Below are 24,124 nucleotides of genomic sequence, written 5' to 3'. Positions count from 1 at the left end.
CCTCCCAAACCCACAACTCCAGTCAAACCACGATAGAAACAGCAGACACACCCTAGCTGAGGAACAATCTACGAAATACCTGAGCGGTGCCCCTTAACACTGTTAGTCTTTAAACAAAAAGTCTGAGCGACAGCCACGAGGTCGCGAGGGAGACATGACGACCTAATGCAATGCGGTGTCCTGGCGGGGTCTGGTACCGGAAAAGAACATTAGGGGAAACGAATAAAATCTAAGTACAGAGTTTAGTAAATAATAAAGTGTTAATATTGCATCCTTAGCGGTAACAAAGGTACACAACAATGTTTAACGAAAGGAGAAACCAGGCACAGGATACATGGGAATTCTGTACTCTCTTTGCAACTGTCTCTAAATCTAAGCTGTTCTAAAATTAAAAGTTTATTTTAAGAATTAATTTAATGACATGATATGGAACAGTTCCATGACAATGTTGAGTAAATTTGGCGTTCCTACTCTACTGATATAAAACACTAAGAGCCAGGACTAAATGAAAAAGGTAACATTAATCACAAAATTAAGCAATTCTTTATCAATGTATAACAAATAACTGATGACTATGATTTGAAACATTTTTTAAAAGGTAGGTGAGGAAATGCCTTCTAAAATAGTGACTTCCAAAACTGGGCGATGTACCAGATTTCTAATCAGCTGTATAATTTGTTCCACCGTAACAAGCAATTTCATTGTAACAGTATAATTGCCACCATTAGGTATTGAGTACTGACCATCTGCCAGGCACTACGCTAAATATCAAACATAATCTCATTTAATGCTCGGCAGAGCCTTTGGCACCACTTTAGGGAAGGATCCTTTGCCCAGAAGGCCAATTCTTGTCCATTATGAGAGGTACTCATTATCAAATACCTGTTATTACATCCTAGGTCCTCACTCAGGCACTTCACAAATGTTACCCGGTTGGATCTTCCCAACACCCCTGCTGGTACATCACAAGCCCTAAGTCACAGAATGGGGAAAGAGTTGCCAAGGTAACTTGTCTGCTCCCCTGGGAAGTGTCTGGGCCACAACTGGAGTCTCGTGGCCCCTCCCCATTCAGCCCAAGTCCCAAGTCATTGGTTTGGCTGGCGTCCCCGTGGCAGGCAGGGAGGGTTACTCCCCCTGTGGAATGAGGTCCCTACCTCTGGGCAAGCGTGGGGGACAGTTCGGAGATCTAGTTCTCCAGGCATCTCTAGGGCGCACCGCTTTGGTGAAGCCCTCTGACCACTCTAACTCATAACTGCCTCACCTATAAATAGAGGTGTTCGCCTGGGTAAGATATTGCATCTAAATTCAGGCCAAGGGGGACCCAGCTTGGCTACAACTTAAATGAGGGGAAAAAAAAGTGAAGATTTTGCATGGCTTACTTATTTACGAAATAAAAGGTCCCCCGTAAGCCCTCTCCCTGGCCGCAGCTCTTCACCTCCCTCCCAAGGAGAACTACACCGGTTTCTGCGCCTCTAGCAGCACCATCAGGTCAGGCTGGTGTTGCTGCTCCTTCAACAAAGGCCCCAGTGGGCAAGCGCTGTGCTAGGAGCTGAGGAAAAACACAGGACTGAACAAGAGTCACCATTCCTGCCTTCCGGGGGAGTCCATTCCGTGAAAAGAAGTGGACAGTTAGCATGTAAGCAAGCACACAGACAAACACCTTTCAAGGGCAGTTCTGACTTATGCTCTGAAGCAAGGCTACGAAGCAGACCAGGAGACAGGAGCAGACTTCTCCGAAGAAGGAACATTTCAACAAACTTCAAAGCTAGGAAGGCACTGACCAGAAGAGGGAGGAGGAAAGTGACGGAGACAGAAGGAAGAGCGTGTGGAAGGATCCCAGACAGAGGAGCACACGGCTCCCTGGAGAAACTGAAAGGCCATGACGACCTAGGGCAGTGTGGCCAGAGTGAAGGGACGAGAGTACCCAGGGCAGCAGGCAGTCATCGGGTTACCCCGCCAGGGAGGGCATCAGCAGGGGAGGGGCACGAGGGAACCGATCCTCCTCCTCAGAGTATTGCCCATAACCAGCCGACACCAGCAGACGGGCATCCAGACGCACACAACTGTCTAACACTACTTTGACCTTTTCACACACAAGGCTTCTCAACTAGTTAAGCCTCAAGTGAACTTAAACAGCTCGTCTGTCTATACGCCCCAAACAAGCAAGACAAATTCACCTGCTGGGAGCCAACAGAGGAAAAGACCTGCTCACTGGAGAGGCGGAATGCCTTAGGAATCCTTAAAACTGAAAAGTTAACATCTAAGAAGAAAAACGCTACCCAGCATCAGATGTGAGCAAAGATACACACACAAATACAGTTTGTCTCGTGAAAAATGTAGCTGTCTTCTAATTAAAAACTATGTAAGTGGGGGAAAATGTAAATGGGTCTTAAAAATTTTAGGAGAAAATAATAAAAGCTCCTATTTTTAATTTTATAGTTTTCTTCACTAAAGAAAACATAATTGGTAACTGTGGTTGAGTACATAAGGCCAATGTGGAATTTACTGGAAATGTGGGGCCTGAAGCCCTGCGTGCTCCAAATATAAACACATGTACAATTTCAGAAATGTCTCACAGCATATAATTAAATGCAACATGTACAAAATATAGGGAATGTAAAAAAGTATGAAAATTATATTACTTTATATCTCAATTGTGGGGACTGTGAGTCCCCTGAAGCTGAATGAAAATTTTTATCATATGTATTTTTCGGATTCAAGACTCCCCAGTTTTCATCAGATTCTCAAATGCAGTGGATGACCCAAAAGAGGTTAAGAAGCACTGACCTAGACAATATTTACCATACATTTAGCAGTGTTCTCTTTTCCAAATATCCTGACACGTATTAGACACTCAAAGGATACACATGCCTGATGAATAGCTAATTCACAATCAGTGCTCCATCTACAAGGTGGCTTCCACACTAGCCAAGTACAGAAGCAACCCTCACCCAACCACACACACTAGCTTGACACAAAACCGACTTTTAAAAATCACATAAACGTCAAGAAGTTAACCAAGTGAAACAGTATTTTTCAATCTTTTGTGACATGCTGTTGCTTCCCCTTTGGAATGACAATGTCCTCCACATTCCCTGTGAAAGTGGTTAAAATAAACTAACACGCTAATTTAGGAATAATTAGAAAAACCTTTAAATGGTTCATAATCAAGGCTGTAACTAACTAGAGTCAAAGCCTTTCGGGGAAAGAAAAGCTTTTAAGCAAACATGGAGCACAGAGGCTTGGTAAGAGCAAAGGAGACTGTTCCATGTAATACAACACTAGAGGTGCGAAAGCAGAAGAAACATTGTAAGAATAAAGTTATTTATAAGACTGACAACAGGATAGAAACTAGAAGAACAAGGGATTTAAGCAGAGATTTTCCAGTAATGGTTTCCTTTGTGTTTATCCTTCTTGGAGTTCACTGAACTTTTTGAATCTATGGGTTTACAGTTTTCATAAAATTGGAAACATTTACAGCCATTATTTAACTTTTATTTTGTTTCCTCCTTTCTTTCCTCTTTCAGGAACCCCGGTTACACATATGCTGACTGTATGCTATTATCCCACATGGCACTGCTGTTCTGTTTATTTTTGTCTAGTCGGTGTACTCTCTGTACTCCACGTTGCAGTTCCTATTGTTATGTCTACAAGTTCAATAATTTTTTCTGCACTGTCTACTCCATTGATAATCCCATCTGGTGTATTTGTCATTTCAGATATTGTATTTTTCATTTTCAGAAGCTCTGTTTCGGGGTTTTTCTTTCATATCTTTTATTTATCTCCAATGTACATGTTTTCCTTTAAATACCTCAACATAATTCTAACGATCTTAACAATTCTTCTACTTCACCATTTTTGACATTTCTGAGATTGCTTCTATTGACTGATTTTTCTCCTGGTTTTGGGGTCATCTCTTCCTGCTTATTGGCATGTCTAGTAATTTTTTATTAGATGTTGGACATTATGTTTTATTTGTTGAGTATCTCGATTTCACTGTCTTCTTTTAAAGAGTACCGGGCTTTGTTTTTTTTGTAGGCCGTTAAATTATTTTAAATTCCATTTTATCGTTCCAAGAACTGTTTTCAAGCTTGGTTAATTCCAGACATGCCTTTACTCTCAGAACAGTTTAGCCCCACGACTCAGATGTGAACCTTCCAAATACTGAATGTCCCAAGTGGCCAACACAACAAGGACTATCCACCCTGGCCACTGGGAACTCAAATGCCTCTCAGCCCCACGTGAGCTCAGGGAACCTTTCAGCTCATGGTTCCCCACTGACTCTGCTTAACCTGGGAACTATGCAGGTGCCTCCCATATTCAAAGACTCAAGAAGGATTTATGTAGGTTTCTGGCTTTTTTTCGCGCCTTCCTCTTCAGAACTCTGCCCTCCACTTCCACCTGCCTCAGCCTCCCTGAGCGCTGCTCTGCCTCCTTAATTCAGCAAGACCCTCTGGTTGTCTGGGACTCCCCTCCCTGTACCACCACCCGGAAGAGACTTCCAGGCAGAAAGCCAGGGTAATCATAGAGCTCCTTTCGTTTGTTTACCTTGACTCAGGGATGACAATCCTGCATGGCCTACTGTCCAATGTCTGAAAACAGTTGTTGTATATTTAAGTTTATTCCAAATGTCATGGGAATAGCTTATTACATACCACTAAAAGGCAGTATGTTTATAATTTTTATCTAAAAAAATTGTTCTATGGATTTTTTAATGTTACAATGAAATGATACACTATTCCATCATATATAGGAATAACAATACTTGACTTTCAAAGTGACTAACTCTACAGTGTAGCTAAGTATTTTTTAATAGGATCATATAGCAGTTCCTTTCGAAAACAAAGGAGAGGGAAATTTTTGTTTAAAAACAAAGATAAATTAATACGAAAAGGCAAACATCAACTCATTTTAGAGGTTAAAATATTTATATAGTTGAATCTGACCCATTTATGTTATAACAATTTAACCTCTCTGGGCCGCAGTTTCTATAATTTACATAAAACCAGAAAGATTCTTTGTGGATCAAAGTTTTAAGGAAGAAATAGAAAAGATGTAAAACTTAGGGTTTAACAGATAAAGCTGATATCACTTAAATATCCAAATGTATCAAAAATGACACACTTCTCAACTACAGCTGGTACCAGAAGACCAAACAAATAACATTTTGGGCAGTTCCTCATGTGCTTGTCAGAAAAATTATACATAATTCTATTACTCTGATTGCTAATGCTGGACGTGGGGGAAAAACCATTAACACAAACAAAGTGCCACTAAATTTTTGTGACTTGGCTGGAACAAAAATTCTAATACGTTAAGACAGGAAGCCACTCAATACCTGAAAGCTTATGTTTAATTAGAAAATGTATCCCTCCTCTAGAATAATTTTAACTATATTGAATCTAAACATTTCTTTATACCTTAATATTATGTTGGTTAATCACTAATACTTTGTTTGATGTTTTTCTCCTTATTCGTGCTTCTTGTTTGAATGTATACAGGACCATTAACAAAGCAACATACTCCCATGATATATTTCATTACTGGAAACTTCTATTAACAGAGAGAGAAATAATAGGGAACTGAGGTATTTGAGAAAATACTGAAAAAGTTAGATATAGTTGGAAAATTCTTCTTAGAAACATCAATTTACCACTCAAATTGAAGCTAAATTAGTTACTTCAAACCATTCCTGCAATAAATATTTACTGTGTGCTACTGTAAAAAAACAGCTACTGTGTGCTAAACACTATTCCAGGAACAGGGATACAAGGAGTTAAAAGACAAAAGCAACCCAAACAACTCTGGAAAAGAATCAAGTTGGAGGACTCACCTTCCCAATTTACTGTTGCTTCGGATTACTACAAAGCAACAGTAATCAAAACAATATGGCTATGGCATGTGACAGATATGCAGAACAATAGAACAGAACTCAGAGTCCAGATAGAAATCTATGTCTCTGTTCAACTGATTTTTGCCAAGGGTGCCCAGACCATTCAATGGGGAAAGAAGAGTCGTTTCAACAAATGATGCTGGGATAACCACATAGCCACATGCAAAAGAAAGAAGTTGGACTTTAATTCCAACATATGCAAAAGTTAACTCAAAATGAATCAAAGACCTAACTGTAAGAGCTAAAAGTGTAAAACTCTTAGGAGAAAATGGGTAAATCTATAAGGCCCTCAGATTTGGCAATGGACTCTTAGATACAACTCAAAAGCACAAACAACTAAAGAAATAGATAAAGCGGACTTCATCAAAATTAAAAACTTTTGTGGATCAAAGGACACTACCAAAAAAGTGAAAAAGGCAACCCACAGAATGGGAGAAAATATTTGCAAATCATATATCCAACAGGGACTTGTATCAAGAATATACATTGAATTCTTCTCATTCAATAATAAAAAGATAAATAACCCAATTAAAAATGGAGAAAGGATCTGAATAGATACTTCTCCAAATAGGATATAAAATGGCCAACCAGCACCTGAAAAGATGCTCACCAAAAGATGCGACTGTGAAAAACAGCTACTGTGTGCTAAACAGAGGAAAATGCAAACCAAAACCATGAGATAGCACTTGACACCCATTAGGATGGTTATAATCAAAAAGTCAGATAATAACAAGCGTGGGAAATAATGTGGGGAAATCAGAACACTCATACCTCCTGGTAGGAATGTCAAATGGTGCAGCCCCATTGGAAACCGTGACCCAGCAATCAGACTCCTAGGTACGTATCCAAGAAAGATAACCACGTACATCCACAGAAACACTTGTACACAAATGTTTATAGCAGCATGGCTCGTAATAGCCAAAAAGTAGACACAACCCAATGTCTATCAAGTGAGGACTGGATAAACAGAATGTAGCATATCCATTAAATGTCATATTATTCAGCTATATAAAGGAAAGTACTGATACATGGTACAACATGCATGAGACTTGAAAACATTCAGCTAATTAAAAGTAGTCAATCACAAAAGACCAAATATAATTGGTTCAACTTACATTAAATGTTCAGAATAGGTAAATATACAGATACAGAAAGTATTAGTCATTGCTCAGAATTAGGGGGATGGGGATTGTGGGTAATAGCTAAAGGATACAGGGCTTCTTTTTGAGGTGACTAAAATGTTCTAAAGTTGACTGTGTTGACAGTTGCACAGATCTGTGAATGCACTAAAACAAGTGATCTGGACACTTCAAAGGAGTGGATTGCATGGTATATAAATTGTAACTCAACAAAGCTATTTTATTTCTTTTTTCCTCTATGGTATTGGAGGGGACACCCCAATATAAACTGCGGACCTCTTGATGTGCAGAAAGCTATTTTTAAAAAATAACTAGGTATAAGCAAAATCCTTACTCCTATAGGTCTCTTACTTTCCATGTAAGTTCCAATTCCAGTTCCAGTACTTTCTGATATCCTAGAGATGCAATGCTTTTTAACTCTCATTCAAATACCAGTTCTAGGAATAAAGTTCTTACCAGATATGTCAGATGCGAAAAGGAGTAGAAACTGTGCAAAAGAAGCCAAAAAGACAGCCCTTTTTTATCTTTTATCAGTTCACTACTTCTCAGAAAATAGGAGCAAGTAGAGACTACAAAGAAAGAGGTGCCAAGAACCAGTAAATTGATTCAAGTCATAAAGTCACAGGAGTCACTGGACTCTCTCAGTAATTCTATCAACAGGTCTCCTTCAATACCTACTATGTGCATGGCTACTAGAACAAGACTTACAGTCATGTATTACTATAGAACAACCATGTTATCATCTCTCTGTGGTTTACAGTACACGCAAGCTATGGTATTTTTCCAGAAACTACCATACAAAATGGTATTTTATGCTATGGTATTTTTCCAGAAAATGGGTCTGAAATTATTTTCCCTTAATTTCATGTATTGGGCTTTCTGGCTTTAAAGACATGAAAGAAATTTTTTTAAAGAGATATAACTACATGAATGTTTACAACTTCAGTACATATAAAAATAACAGCCATATTAAAAGTTAAACTAGACAAAAAACATTATCCTTAATTTATAAAACTCTCATTAAAACTGGCAAGAAAAAAATCTAAGATACTAACAAGAAACTAAGCAGAGAATACAAAAAGATAGTTCACCACATAAATTTATATACCAATAAAACATGAAAACGGTCCCACCTATGTTAGTAACCAGACACTCAAATTAAAATAACCCTTCTTGGCCTATTAAATCAGCAAAGACTTTTTGTAATAACCAAAGCTAGAAAGAGAATATCTAGCAAGGGAAGCAGTATACATTTGTACAATCTTTCCAGTAGAAAATATTTAACAATAGATATTAAAACTCTTAAAAGTGTTCAAACTCCTTTTGAATTCTACATTCAGAAAATGATTTTACAAGAGCAGCCAGAAGAGCCGAGCTGTGTAGCAAGAGGCTCACCGTAGTGCTATCTAGAACAGTATACTGGTTAACAAATGGTTTCTGGTATAAGCATAAAAAGAGATATGATGGAGCCATTCAAAAATAATGTTTTAATATTTTTACGAACATGGCAAATGTTCACAACTGGTTCAGATAATAAACACATCATGACCACCTCAGCGCTGTATAATTTACTTGGCGATTAACGGTACTTGTGATAATTCTTATTGCTATAGTAAACCATTATTTAAATGCCTTACCACCTCCTTTCACATTGACGCCCAAGGAGACAGCACATAAAATAGAACCATAAGACGCTGAACTGTAACAAACATGGATGAGTCCTGGCTCCAGGTATTCTGATCTAATACATCTCTTAACAAGTCACTTTCCTTTTCTGAAAAATGCACATCAATTTTACAAGTTAACCGTAAACATTACATACAACACGTTCTACCACTTGAGTGAAGGCACACAGGTAGCTGAGAGATGAAAATTTATTACCAATCCTGGACCAGACCATGAATTATGAAGTTTCTGTTACCTTATCTCCTCCTTAACTAAATTATAAATTCCTTCAAGGCCAAGCATGTTTTCTATTCTGCTTATATATAACAACACTTATTACCTGCCTGGGGGAATAGTCCTAAGATAAGTGCCATTTGAAATGACTCCGACAGAAAAGACAGGAAAGGGCAGCTAACACACAGGATCCGATCCACACGAAAGAGAGAAGGTGAGAAAGAACCAGGACGGTCAGAGGGGGGAAGGTGTGCAGTGTGGATGGAGACTACATTCTAAGACGCAAGGGGTTCAGCAGGTTTATTTGGCCTGGACCTAAAGCTTATTTGGCTACTGTTGAGTGACAAATTTCAGTAGGGATGCAGTATCAGGTCTCTTCACAAATGTGACTTTAATTGAAATTCATGCCCCCCTAATTCTAGCTAAATCTGAGGGTGTGCAGCTGTCCAGCTCAGAAAGCTCCCTGGGCCCCATCGAGGCTCTTAGACAGAGGGCCCGGTATCTGAGCAGAGCCACGTCTTGTTTTACCCACCGCTGGAGCCCCATGGTCTTGGCTTTGCACTGCCTGAGACATGGGCCCACTCGACATAAGAGCGAGTCTGCAAAGCAAACGAGTGAATGGTGCAGGGGCGTTCGCAGGTAAATGTGACAATGTCGTCAGCTGCTGCTGACTGACTACTGACCAGTACACTGGAGGGTGTGTCTAAGGTTCACTCACACAGTCAGGCCCATGAGTCTCCCACTTTAGTCGTCATTCCTCAACACACACACATTCCTCGGTTTTCTGTTAACTAACACCTACATATTCAAAGAACCAAGTAAAACTCTACGAGCTTCTTTTACATCGCAAGAGCTCAGTTCTGGGGGCTTGAAGCTTCATGGTAAATGCTTCTGATGTTTCCAGAAGTTATTTTTCCCCGATTTACTTCTGATGTCCTACTTCTTCAGATAAGTGAGTTGGCAAACAGAACAGTATACAGAAGGCAACAAAAATCCCACCACTAGTCAAAACCAGTTAATTATATGCACACATGTATGTGCACACACACTTACACACATGCACACACACGGCAGGGAAGAACAGAGTTCCTTTTTTTTTTTGAGAACTGCTGTATTGGAAAAATATTAAATACATATCAGTGTTTTAGAGAAAAATGAATAAATTACCTAAGGCACTCATATATTCCAGCCCCAATTTTACTCAAAAACAAATCCTACATTTTAAACTCATCTTTACAATTCTTGCGTTTTAAGGATAAGCAACCAAGAGAACAGCCTTACAGACAAGGATACGATGCATCTTACTTTTGCCTTCAGGAAATAACGCTGTTTTCAAGGAAGAAATGTTCGGATCCTAACCTTGCCTAGCTTCTTCACAATGTCTTTTGATCACTTCGCGGTAAGCACTGTGCTTGTTCTCCTGACTCAATCTCCAGAGACGGGGATAAAGTACAGTAGCATCTTTCTATTTGGCAGAGCCATGTTCTTCAAAGTGACGGTCACAACCCACTGGTGGGTAACTACATCAATTTAATAGATCATGATAAACAATTTTTGAATAGCACAGAACAAGAATTATCAGAGTGCTATCATATATGGCAGGTCAAACACTCTTTCATCAATGTTGATTTTAGTTACGCAGCATACACATACTGTTGTAAAATATATTTCTGACTGTAGGTCACAAAACAGCCCGAGTTTCAATATCACTACCACAGAACAGAAATCACAATCTTACTGCCTGCTGCAACGAAGGACTGAGCACTGAAAAGAAGAGCAAAGTGTCTAAAAAGGTTTGAGCACTGGCTCCTCTTTATTCTGTGAACTTGAAATAAACTTTCCTGGGGAAAAAAAAGTTGTGTACAATGAGTTTGGGGGAGATTTTTTTTTTGCACTGAGTTTTCTGACAATGAATCTTTTTTCTCTGCTCTCTCCTGTAAATCTAATTAATCCAGAAAACACAGTATTCCACAGTCGGTCGTGTGAGCCTGTGCAGACGGGGGGCTAGGGAGCCAGACGGCTGAGGAGCATCTTTACTTTGGGCTCTAACCAGGGGAGCACAGTGTGACATACGGGGAAGGGAAGCAGAGCCTGGAGACCTGCATCCTCGGCTGTGACCTGGGGGAAGCTGCAGCCTCTCTAGGCAGCTTTCTCATCTCTAAAACAAAAGGCACGGCCGAGATGATCTCTAAGTTCCCTTCCAGCTCCAAACTCTTGTAAGTCTATCAGCAACGGCCAGAAAGTTGGTCTAAATGAATGTTAACAGTCCTACCTCCCGTAAGACCTGCATTAGTACATGCTTAATTCTTTATCTAAATAAGAACGAAATATTTGCACATTCAAAAAGTTAATTCTAAATATTTTATGAGAAAACCTAGTTATACCTAAATTTTTATGTTCATACATTTAAAAAAATATAGGATTTTTAATGGTACAATAAAAATAATGCACGTATTAAATTTTCCTCCAAAATATTTCCACCAAGAGATTAAAAAAGATTGACAACTTCTACATTTTACATGTATACGCTAGCTGTCCTCTAACAAGCCCTATTCAGAACATTCTACAGGATAGCAGTGCCCTCAAACAGCCAGCTCAGTGGAAAAAAAGCTCAACTGAAAACATCCATCTGATCAGCTTTAAAGCTCAGTATCCACTTTTCTCCACAGAACGTTCATTTCTCATGAAATTGTACCGAAATGAAATCCACTTATGAAACACTTTTGACAGAATGCCTAATATATTCTTAATAGGTTTCCCTTCTACTTTATAAATATTTGGCATCCATATGATCCATGAGACTAACACTTCTACTGACATCTGCAAAATATGACAAATGCATGTGCTTATAGGTCAAAAGCAAATTTTCATTTTGTCTATGCAGTTAGTGAATAAATATCTAAAGACAAATTGCACTCTATTACATGAAAGTGAGGTTTGTGGGAAATAAAAGAATGTACCTACCACACCTACTTTCCAGAGGAATAATGTTCCCTTTAAAATATAGTGGTTTCAAACATGCCTTGTAAAAGGGGAAAGCATTTTAACATAACATACAAGTTGAGCATACAGTTACAGATTCTAAATAACAGTGCTATTAATATAAAAGATCACCATAAAGTAAGCCCTTTGTTTGTTACTGCTGACATTGTTTCTAATCTACAAATTCTGTTACCCAGGATGAACTAAATAATTAAAGAAAACCAGCTGAATATAGTCAACTCAGATAGTTCATAGATACTATTAATAAAAATAAATATTTAAAAAGAAACTAAGTGAATTTAAAATCTGGCAACAATATTCTCTTTATATAACATGGAATCTCATCAATTTCAATTTTAGTAACAATACAAAGTAATTTAAAACATAATTTTTAGTAACTGCACAGAATTCCAATATGGTTTTTAATTTAATTTTATCACTTAAACCCAGGGAAAAAAACCCACTTATCATCATGATTTTTTTTGAACACAATACTAACACATTTTATGAAAGCACCAACCACTGACCTCTTTGCGGCACCTTTTCCAGAAACTATGCCAGATTCTTGGGCGGTGGGGGGCAGGGGGAGATTAGGGGGAGGGTGGAGACAGTTAGGTGATCTTCTGAGACTTACCGTTAGTAAAAATCCACCACTCGGGATTTTTTAAATGTACTTAAGGGACAAGGATACAATATAATACCTCAAACTAAAGCAGGAAAAGTAAGGCTTGTCATAAACTAATTAAAGTAAGAGTGAAGAATAAAAACAAACACACAATAACCCAACTAACTGAGGCAAGTTAGTAAAGCGCAAGAGAAAAAAAACCCAGCTTATGTGAAGTCTAAAGAAATGAAAGTCTAAGACTAAGGCTGTGTCACACGCCTCTTCCCCTAGAAGCAGGGGTATGAGATGCAAGCCGACTTTCCTGGTGTGCTAACATTAGTCACTAAAATCATTCAACTAATTCCCCTTGCTGATGTCATGCTAACCAATCAATCTCTTAAATATACTAATTATACTTCAGCTTTCTACAGGCAAGAGAACACACTGACCCACCAGGTGTAGACAAAGCTGAGCAAGGGCTGCAGCACTGTATCTGGACCTTGCTTACCTTATCCTGCCAAGAAAATGCCAGATTCTAAAGAGCCACAGCAGTCATCAGCCAAACTCCTTTTCTGACATCTCTTCTATTTTCTCTTTAAGGAAACAATTTCCAATGACCTACTGATTGACAACGTGAAATGTGTCTAAAAAAAGAATAGACCACCTGGTCAAATGAAAAGGCTAAGACAACAGAACGCTATGAGTAAAAAGATAATCACTGAAGAATGAGGAATTAGGTAGCAGGAAGTTATTAAGACAAGTGTATCCAGTAAGCAGTCAAGATCTTGTATCCCCATACTTCAGTAGAGCTCAGAACAAGATTTACAAGACACCAAGAAAACACATGCGGATCAAGTAGAAGGCACTTCTATCAGTAGGACAATTAAAGGGAACCACAACGTCCTTGAGAGACAAGTTGCCCGATCTCAGAACATAAGGGAGATTCTGCCATCGCTGGAGCCTTCTGTTAACGCGGTCACTGCTCCTCTGCCTAAAGCCCCCTCTCCCATGGCATGTACCCTTGTGAAGGTCTCATGCCTTGCCCATCACTGAGGAGGGCTGCACAGTCCATCGCTGCACTGTACGGTACATTTCACTAAGAGAAGAGGTGTCATCCGATGTCAAGACTGAAACAAGCAGACTCAAAGGGGACATTCAAGTTGAAAGATCAAATCACAGGAATGACAGGATCCTCAAGTACTTTTTTAGTGGTGAAACCCAGACTTTTCAAATGAATTTACAAGAACCATAGTTTATAAATAGTAAAGTCATCGGTTAAAAAAAGTTATTTTTAAGCTCATGTGACACTGACAAGGTCAATAAATAAAAACAATGAGGCTATTTTTAACATAAATATTTTAAACGAAAGGTTACAGTAGATAGGAGCAGCTTTACATCTGCCTTGACTTCCAAGTTAAGTGTACATTCAAGAAATCACAGAAGTAAATTGTCCCGAATTAATTGCAGTAGCTCTCCTCGCACCCGCATCTCCTACGACTGACCCACAAAATGATAAGGAATGCTTATTTCTCAGTTTAATCACCAACAATAACAACTGTCATCCTGAATCTTTATCAAAAATAAGGACACGAAGTCGCCATGACAGACAAGCAGCGGCAGAACGATAATCGAGTACTATCACCTCTCAACCTGTTTTGAGTTCCTCGGTCATTGCATAACTCTCCCGTCAGCATGCGCCGAGCAGATGTGCTGGGCTGGCACCTGCCACAGTGGTACACTGGCCAACAAGTACAGGCCTGCTCTCTACACAAAACCTGTGCACTCGAACAGCCTTGCTAATCAATGACACACTGACATGCAGGACGTGAACAAAGATGGCAGAGCTTTATTCTGGTCTGTCCCCAAACCAGTTAACCTGGTAGCACAAACACCACATTATGAGTCTCCGATGTGTTACAACGTGGCATCCAGCACATTTGGAACATGCATGTTGCGCTTCTCTAAAGTGGTTAAAAACATAAAGAAGAAAAATTCAAACAAACAACTGCAGAACCCTTGAAGCATCTTATACTAATGATCTCCAGGAAGTTTGTCAGAGGTCAGCTCTGTATTGAAGAGGCGGTGACAATAAGGGCGTATAAAAAAGAAAATAACTGCTTTGTCAAGTAATCTGTTTTACAGATTAGCTATTGTATAATTAACTGCAATGTTGCTAAGAAAAATATTTCTCAGATCTTCTTGTTCCGTACACCGCTGATCACTTCAAGTTGGATGAAGCCCATTGTCCTGGCCTATTTTTATTGCAACAAAGACAGAAACCTGGCTGTAAAATCAAGATTTCTTTTTATCACTGGACACACAGTCACGTGTACAGCACAGTCCCACTTCCTTCTGTCCTTTTTGCTTTTCTCTAAGAATGTTCACATTCATTTTATCCCAAAGCGCAGTTATACAGAATTGTGACTCCTGATCTGCCCATTTGGATAATGGAATCCCTCTTCTTCATGGTGGTTAAGGGCACAGAATGTGCAGCCAGATCTGAGTTCACTACTGGCTGTGAAACCTTGGACCACATACCTTCGTAACCTTTGTGCCTCAGCTCCTGCATTCGTAAAGGAGAAATAATAACAGGACCTACCTCACAGGGTTGTCATAAGGATTAAATGGATTAATGGAAGCAAAGAAGATGGCATATTTTCAGCATTTAGTAAGTGTTCGTTATTATTCTTAAAGAGAAAAAGGAGTCAAAATGTTCAGAAACTGAATCCACTAAAATGTATTTAATAAACTTTCCAGTAAAACTTCTACAAGTGTTAGACGTATTCAAAAGGAACAAAATGAATTCTCATTACACCACGCACCATTATTTAGGGAAGCTGTTCCTTAAAAGTTCACCAAAGTATCTCAGAAGTACCTTAGAATTTAGAAAAATGAAAAACGACTTTCTTCACAGCTTATAAAAATAAAACAAATCTGGGCCAACTGGGTCATGACAAGCAAGAACGTGACTCCCTCCTTCAGTTCTAACTACAGCCACAGAATTTGTTTAAAATTTCTTTAAGCAGGAAAAAGAAAGAAGACACTTAACTGCCTTATTCCTGGAACTCTAGAGCAAGACGGTAAGATGCAAGAGGAGCTGTGGGAAGTATTTTCATTATAGGGGCCAGGGGGCAGCAGTTTGCAAGTTTACTCTGGGATGCAAAGGACGGGGTAAGGGGACGTTTGAACATACAAACGCAGGCATATAGGAACAGGGAAATTCTTCCTTAGTTACAGTGAATTTGCTTTCCCAACCCCCCACCCTCACCCCCCCCCCAAATCACAGTAAGCTAATTAATAGCATCTCGAAGGAACAGGATGCAACAAATGCTTTGGGTACCAAAGTTCCACCTTAGAGCTTCCTGCCATAGCAAAGTTTTAGAAAAATCAATCCTTTACTTTATGTGCACGTGCGAGCACCAATCTGCACAATGCAACTACCGAAGGCCTGCAAAGGGCCCTCAGAAAGAGCGACCAGCCTGCCTATCTGCAGAGTCCAAGTGCAGTTTCTCCCAGGAGAGACAGCAGGAACGGGGTCCAAGGGGGGGGGGTTAAAGAGGGCAGGAGAACCCAGGAACTAGCCGGTGTGCATCTGCATCACAAGTGTCCACTTCGAACTCCAACGGGGCGGATAAGAGGTTTTGGAGCATTTTTGTGTAGTAACGATGGGCGCCGTTTCGGCGCAGCCCCGGCTCGGAAGCTCGCAGCGGCGGAGCGGGTCCCGGTCCCCGCAGGACCGCGGGTGCCCCACCACGCTCCGCGCCCCGCCACGTTCCGCACGAGCCGGGCAGCGCAGGGAGGGCCACCGGGCTGGGCGCTGCGCTCCGGCAGCGGTCCCGGGCAGCCCCGGCCGCCGCGCCCCGGGTCGCAGGGCTGCACCCCGCCCCTCCGGCCCGGCCGCGGAGCCTGGATGCTGCCCTCACCACCTGGCGGGAAGCGGCGGCCCCCACGCCCCCTCGGCCTCCGACGGAGCTCCAGCCGGGACGAATCCCGCTTTCGGCGCCGCGCCGGCTGCGGCAGCTCCACTCACCTCGCCGCGCGACAGCGCTCGGGCTCGGGCTCGGGCTCCGCCGGCAGCGGTGGCGGCGGTGGCGGCGGCTCCTCCATGGCGGCGTCGGGGGTGACGGCGGAGACGGGCGGGGGAACCAGGTCGGCGGCGGCTTCTCTCATCCGTGCATGGAGCCCCGCATGGCCGTGGCGGGCACTGAGCTCTGAGCTGCAGCCTGCGCGGGGCACCGGAGTCTTGAAGTGCAGGAGTGACTCGGCTCCGCCTCCGCCTCTAACCCGCCGCAGGGGCCGCTCGCGCTGCGGCCATCTTGGAAACGGCGACCGGCCAGCGCCGGGCTACGGCGGGCGGCGAGGGACAAGCCTCCGAGGGCGGCGGCGGCGGCGGCGAGCAGCTGAGCGGGGGAGGCCGGCGCGGGAGGGGCGGAGGGAGCGGCCTCGACGGCCGCGGCGTGGGCGACCCAGGCCGGGGAGACACCGCGGCTGCCGCGATTTGCCCCGGTGGCTGGGGTCTGGCCACCGCCGCCTGGTTTCGCTGGCGGGGAGCGTGCGGCGGGCTGGGCGCCCGTGCTCCCGGGTGGTCAGCGAGGGGCGTGCGCCGGGGACCCCGGCAGGGGCGGCGCGGCCTCGGTTAGGCGGCGATTAATGACTTTTAAGTGCTTTGTAAACTTTAGCAAGTGGCTCACCGCCAAAGGTGATGCCATCCTCAGAAATAGGGTTAGCTGTAATGCTGACAAGCCACACGCGCGGGCGAGGAAGCTCGGGGACCTGTGAGTCCTGGGGGAGGCCGTGGGGGGGTCCACTCCGATGAAAGCGCAATCTTCAACATACACGTCAAACGCAGAGTTTGAGACGGAACAAAGAAAACGAGAACATTAAAGTTACCCTCCTGTGAACGGGGCGGAGAGAACACTGATCCATCCTTCTAACCTCAGCGTCACAAGGTGGTACTGATCTTCCAAAAATTCACTGTTGGAGTGCTCCTGAACTGAAGGAGAAAAGAAAGAAATTCTGAAGATTATTTCAGAGATACAGAAATACTGTTGAAATTCCCACTGTGTCATGTACTCTTAGAGAGTACTTAAGCATCACAGTTTTACATTAGAAATATTTACAACATTTTTCACGGGGTGGAGCCCAGAATTAATTCAAAAAAATAGCATCGTTTAAGATTAAATACATTTCTTTCCATTCAAATGTACTGATGTTTTAAAACCTCATTCAGTTGAGCTTGAATATGTAAAATACACGCTTTGAACAAATGTTGGTAAGAAAACTGGCCAAGACAGAAAACCTTAAATGTTACATTTAAATGCCAGTTGTGAAATTAGCTATGTTACGGAAATTTCTCTGTAGTTTAAAAACTTCTTCAATCTATGTTCTTTATCATGATAGCCTGCGTAATGTATATGGCATGCTAGTGCTGAATTTCAGAATTGACATTCATTCATTCAACAACATTCATTCCATAAATACTTATTAAATTTGTGTATGTATCAGGAACTGTACTAGATGCTAGGGACACGGCAGTGAGCAGAACAGACCGAGTCTTTTCCTAGTGGAGCTAACATCCTAGTTAAGTAAGGGGAAGAGAGAAAAAAATAAAACATAACATAACTACAGAAAAATAGACGGTGTATCAGCCAGTGATGATAACTGCTGTGGAGAAAAGTCAACCCGAAAAGGGGTTGGAGAGGGTAATGCTGTCACATAGGTTGGTCAGAATAAAATGATTTGGTCTTACAACTATTTCAAAGGAAAGTTGTAATAAATTCTTACTGAATTTCACATTTTCTTTTGAAATCGTTGTAGGACCAAATCATTTAACTTCATCCTCACTAACTCATGTTTAAGTATTTTAATATTTTGGATAGGTCATGGTTTACAAATAACTCCTAAGAACAGTCTGAGCCTGGGACCTAGCCTCAGGTCTCCAAGATTATAAATCTGTGACGTTTGAGGTACAGACCAGCATTGGAAGATAAGTGGTTTGTTGTTTAATTTCTACTTGAGCGTACTGTCTAGTTTAGCAGGAACCAAACAAACTTGCATGTAACTAATCATGTAAGACCTACAGTCACAGCTCACCAGTCTCCTGGTCTCCCTGCCTGTGCGTGTTCACTCCCCAACCCAATCTGTTCTCACGCTGCAGTCACAATCATCTTTCTGAATCTCTATCTAAACATGTTACTTTCTTACCTAATTCATTGTATTGACATCTCCTTGCTGTTAAAATAAAGTCCTTAATGAACCTTTTTTGGTTTCTTCAAATGCGCCATACCTGGTCCTGCTACTAGGATTGTGCAAAAGGAGTTCCGAGTCCATACGCCACCCCTTCCACCTGGCCAGCCCTTTCCAGTCTGAGCTATGCCTGCTTCTTAGGAGGCTTCTGGTGAAGTGCTCTCCCTAGGGCAGGAATGAGATGTGCGTACCCTGGCAGGCTAAGAATTATCATCCATGCACATGACAATTGAAAAATACCTGTTCAAAAGGGATAAATTGATTTTATCTTAATAAAAACACGTAAACACCATATAGATATATAGATATAGATATAGATGCATACATCACTGATGTATCGGATATCAGGGCATCATTGTAGTACCTTAGCATCTTACCAAGGCTAGTGTATTGGCAGAAAGTCCATTTTATGGGGTTTGTGCTAAGCTATGCTGTAAATAGGGTTGTGTCTTTCTTACCACAAAAAAAAAAAAAAAAAAAAACCCTAAGGCTATAGGTTTTTAAATTATTATGAGCATGGTGCTGCATTTTACTTAAAACAAGTGTCTCCCTTCCCCGGTATTGGTGAGCCTTCAGCCCAGGTTCCTGGGTGCAAGCTCAGATGAAACCTTCACCAGCCCTGCCCTCTCCCGTCCCACGGCTCCTGGCAGCTCGGCCCAGCTCTGCAGAGGCAGAAAGACAACAGGACACATATCTGAGTCTGCTCCTGACCAGAGGTGATCAGAGGGGGTGGATTCATTTTCAGTCCAGCAAACAGACAAAAGCCAACTCAGTGAGAGAGCAATAATATCTCACTTCTCATGAGGAAAACCTAAACTGAGGTTACACACGTTGATGTTTTTCCATAACGATACAATGATATCTATTTCTACTAACTAGTAAAACACAGAAAATATATTAGATATATACAAAATATAATTTGTTACCACACTTTTTAAATACAGTGTTTCCCCGAAAATAAGACCTAGTTGAACCAGCTGATGAGCTCTAATGCGTCTTTGGAGCAAAAATTAATATAAGACCCGGTTTTATTTTAATATAAGACCAGGTCTTTATAATATATAATAATATATAATGTAATATAATATAATATAATATAATATAATATAATATAATATATAGTATAATATAATGCAATGTCTTATATTAATTATATCAGGGAAACACGGTAGTCCTTGCAACATTATAGTTACTTCTCTATTGAGTAGTGGGAAGTTATTAATAGATAAAATCACTGATTTTTTTTCTAAGAGGTAATTTGCCTACTTCTGTTATTTCTCCGCCAAGTAACAATTCACCCTTATTTCAGACCTTATTCTCCTCTGTACAAAGAGTCTAAATGTCCAAATCATTAAACAAAGGATAAAAAATTACTGTCTTTTTCAATGGTTAGGATAGTGTGAATGAAACTAATAAAAGGAAAGGAAGTGGCCTCCAACATATGAAGAGTTAGAATACAGCGGGTGAGAGATGAGTTAGCAGAAATGCACAGAGAGAAGGACACTCACTCCATTTCCTTCCGGAAGTGCAGGCAGAAAAATCAAGAGAGCCCACATTCCCTCATCCCTGCTCTGACTTTTCAATTCCCCCTCCAGAATCCTGACAATGAGAGGGATAGGTAGCTTTCACGAATGAAACCCCTGAGGGAGCCCACTTTGCTTGCTAGCCAAAAATTTCAATCGTTTCCCCACCAAAAAGTCTACAGAACTTGCACGATTCTCATTCTTTCATTTCTCTTTCAAACGTCCAGGTGCAAATTTAGAGAACTGTGAAATTGCGTGCTGCAGCTCCTCAACTATTTTCAGATCCCTTCAAATCAGTGAGTGTTTCCTTTGCCCGCTACATGGAGCCAGGCAGGGAGAGCTGATGACTAAACCTGTGAGAAGCTCCTGGGCCCTGTGCCAGAGGCTTCTGCTCTTCACTTCCACATAGCAAAGTCACCCCACCTGGAATTCAAGGGTCTCCCACCCTACTGTGGGAAGACTTTTCTGAGCTCCACCACCAGCCTGCTCTAACCTGACAGGTGTTCCCTTTAATGTGTCCTGGGCAAACCTTTCCTGGGCACCATCTACCTACCTATCTGCATCTGTGCATTTGGTTGGTTACGTGTGTATTGCGTGCTTTTCAAGAGCACGCAATATTTCTTGCTATCACTACATCTTCAGTATCTAGAATAATACTCTGTACATAGTACATGTTCAGTAAAATGCCTGTTGAGAAAAAAAATGAACTGAATGGATACGAGAATATATGGATGGATGGATGGATGGATGGATGGATGGATGGATGGATGGATGGATGGATGGATGGATCTAATTGGGGAAATAAGCCTAAAATAAAATAAAAAAAATTACTGCAGTACCAGTAGACTGCAAGAAGTATCACAAGGCAGATTTTTTTTAAAGTGCAATAAGTGTTTTAAAGAGTCAGAGACAACCAATGTGGTCACAAGTAAGAAAGAAAAACTATAAAAAACAGACATTGGTCTGCGGGGTAAATGCAATATTAACTCACATTACATGAAGCTTTAAGTCACACAAAAAAATCAGGAAGAAGAGAACCTGGATTATTATGTTGACAGTGGAGAATTTTAACAGCCCTTTTGGCTGTTTGTATATATACACTTACACGCCAATAAATAAAAAGGCTCTTACATTATTCTGGTTGAAGTAAGAGAACTGTAGTCATGGATAAATATTGAAATGGAGGTTAAAACACCGATTCTTATTGGGTTATGATTCTGATGCACATTGAAAATATTTTGACCCAATGGACTCATAACTAAAGGCCAGAAATAAGTTCTAAAAGGTTGAAAACCCAACCTTCTGAAGTTTGCCTTTTCAGAATTTTGTGACAACATCAAATCCTTGAGTTGGAAACATGCTGTGAAGTTAGCTACATAATCTACCCGTCCTCTCAGAGCAAGGTTTTTCTTTCCATCACTCACAAGTGTCCAAAGTTTGAATTTCCCAGCTTTACAAGGCAGTCTATTCCATGTTTTGACAACTCTTATTCTTAGAAAATCAATTTTTGTAGTAATTCCAAACCCACCTCCCTAATATGTCCACCCAGTGTTCTATCTAGGACTAATTAAAATAAGTCTGACGTTTGAAAACAGCTATTTTGTGGTTCTCCCCAAAAATGACAACAAAAAAGTCTTTAAAAGTTCTTTTCCAGGTCAGTCATCCACTTCCCCCAACTTTCTCCAGACTTGCGTAGTACAGACTGGAGATAATGCTGCTTGAAGATATTTCTCCTAATGCCTTACTTGGTAAATCAGGTTTGATTAGAGTAGTTTTGACTAATCAGATAATTTGAAATCATAACTTCAGAACATTTTTAGTTGAAATACATTTCAAAAATATAATTAGAGGGTACTTAAGGAAGAATATTTCATGATGAATTTCCCTATTTAAACAAAGGACATTATGTGTTCACAGCAACCAGGTTCATTCACCAGCATAAAAGGTAAGTTATTAAGACCACTGCTTGTCAAAATTTGAAGTGTATATCCATCACCTAGAACTTGTTAAACTTCAGGTTCCCAAATCAATAGGTTTAGGGTGAGACTGGAGAGTCTACATTTCTAACAAGCTCCCAGGTACTGTGGATGTTGCCTGAGGGTGGACCACACTGACTAGGGAGGACCTACATAGATACCCTGTATCTCTGCTTGGATAGATAACTGACTTCTGCTTAAAGAAAGTGACCAAGAGAAAAGATGGAGGTGTTAATTTCAAGGAAAGATAACTAAGCCCTACTGGCCAGGTGCAATCAGCAAGTAGGAGGTGATCCTGGTGTTTCGTGCTCAATTGTTTCCCTCAAAAGGACATGTTGAAGTCTTAACCCCTGGTACCTGAGAATGTGACCTTATTTGGAAATCGGATCTTTGCAGAGGTATTTAAGATGTAAATTAAGATAAGGTCATACCAGAGTAAGGTTGGCCCTTAATCCAATGCAAGTGACATCCACATAAGAATAGTAGAAAAAACAAAGGTAGACATGCGCAGAGGGCAAGTGATGCAAAGAGAGACAGGGAGAAGCCCCGTGACAATGGAGGCAGAGACTGGAGGATGCATCTGGAAGCCAGGGATTACTGGCCACCACCAGGAGCTGGAGGAGGCAGGGAAGTGTCCTCTCCCAGCTCCTTTAGAGGGAGTGTGGCCCTGCCAACACGTGGATTTTGGACTTTTGTCCTCCAGAACTATGCGAGCATAAATGTCTATTGTTTGAAGCCACTCGGTTTGTGGTACTTTGTTACACAGCCCTGGGAAACTAGCACACCTGGGTTAATACACATAGTGGCTGGGAGGATCCACAGCCACAGCCACTCCAGGAAATCACCATGGGGGCATCAGGAAGCTGTACGGTGGCCCTCTGCGGGAAAGTGCCTAGAGTGGGACGGGAGGACACCAACATGACAAAATGTCCACCAGCTTGCCAGATTCATGGAAGAAAGCACTTAAAGAGGTGTGATCAAACAATATAGTGAATGTTTAAATAAAAAAAAAAGATCACAGTAAAAGACACATTGTCATTAATCCCCTTCAAAACACTCCTCCTCACTTCGAACACACTTATCCCATCACTCTTGCCACTTTCTGAAGCAGTTCTGGAAGTCCTCTTCACTGAGTGTCTTTAGTTGCACTGTCCTGGCTGCCTTGATGTCCTGAATCGATTCAAAACGTTTGCTTTTCATGGTCATTTTGACTTTGGGGAAGAGCCCGAAGTCAAACGGTGCCAGATCTGGTGAATAAAGTGGATGAGAACACACCATAATGTTTCTATTTGACAGAAATTGCCGTATTCCAGAAGCGATGTGTGACACGGAATGTTGTCGTGATGGAGGATGATTAACAGCACACTTTAAAGCACACCTTCTCTCAACCATAGCTCAACCTAACTGACTGCACCGAACAAGCTGTAACTTGTCACACACTGTTACCAAGTTCCATACCCTACATCCCGTATTGAAGATCCCTGCCTTTCCATTGGATAGCACTCGGCAGCAGCCTTCACTGTATTTTTCAATCACAAGAAAGGCTCCATGTCGCACATCACTTCTGGCTCTGGCAATTCCTGTCAAATAAAAACATTATGGTGTGTCCTCATCCACCTTATTCACTAGTAGACCTGGCACCGTGTGACTTCTGGCTCTTCCCGATCATGAAAGCAAAACATTTTGAATCGATTCAGGACATCGAGACAGCCACGACAGTGCAACTAAAGACACTCATGAAAGGATTTCCAGAACTGCTTCAGAAAGTGGAAAGAACTATGGGATAAGTGTGTTCGAAGTGAGGGAGAGTAGTTTGAGGGGGATTAATAGCAATGTGTCTTTTACTGTTATAATTTCTTCTA

General features: G+C 41.3%; 1 protein-coding gene across 5 annotated transcripts in view; it reads right to left on the bottom strand.

Annotated features, from left to right (window-relative positions):
* The window catches only part of MAP3K4 (mitogen-activated protein kinase kinase kinase 4), an 84,082-nt gene extending 67,189 nt beyond the window's left edge, over positions 1 to 16,893 (bottom strand). For 2 of the 5 annotated variants that reach the window (XR_004422265.1, XM_033099697.1), the window contains exon 1: positions 16,548 to 16,888. Coding sequence is in view for 4 of the 5 variants with exons in the window: in XM_033099697.1 (XP_032955588.1) it covers positions 16,548 to 16,687 (140 nt within the window). In the remaining variant the exon portion in view is untranslated. Of the gene's footprint in view, positions 1 to 16,547 lie in introns of all 5 variants that reach the window. The other 3 variants (XM_033099707.1, XM_033099713.1, XM_033099691.1) reach the window with 2 other exon arrangements.
* Positions 16,894 to 24,124: the final 7,231 nt, after the last annotated feature.

Source organism: Rhinolophus ferrumequinum, chromosome 3, assembly GCF_004115265.2.
Source record: "Rhinolophus ferrumequinum isolate MPI-CBG mRhiFer1 chromosome 3, mRhiFer1_v1.p, whole genome shotgun sequence".
Taxonomy (NCBI): Eukaryota; Metazoa; Chordata; class Mammalia; order Chiroptera; family Rhinolophidae; genus Rhinolophus; species Rhinolophus ferrumequinum.
The sequence above is the reverse complement of the archived record's forward strand: the minus strand, read 5'-3'. Positions and strand labels throughout refer to the sequence as shown.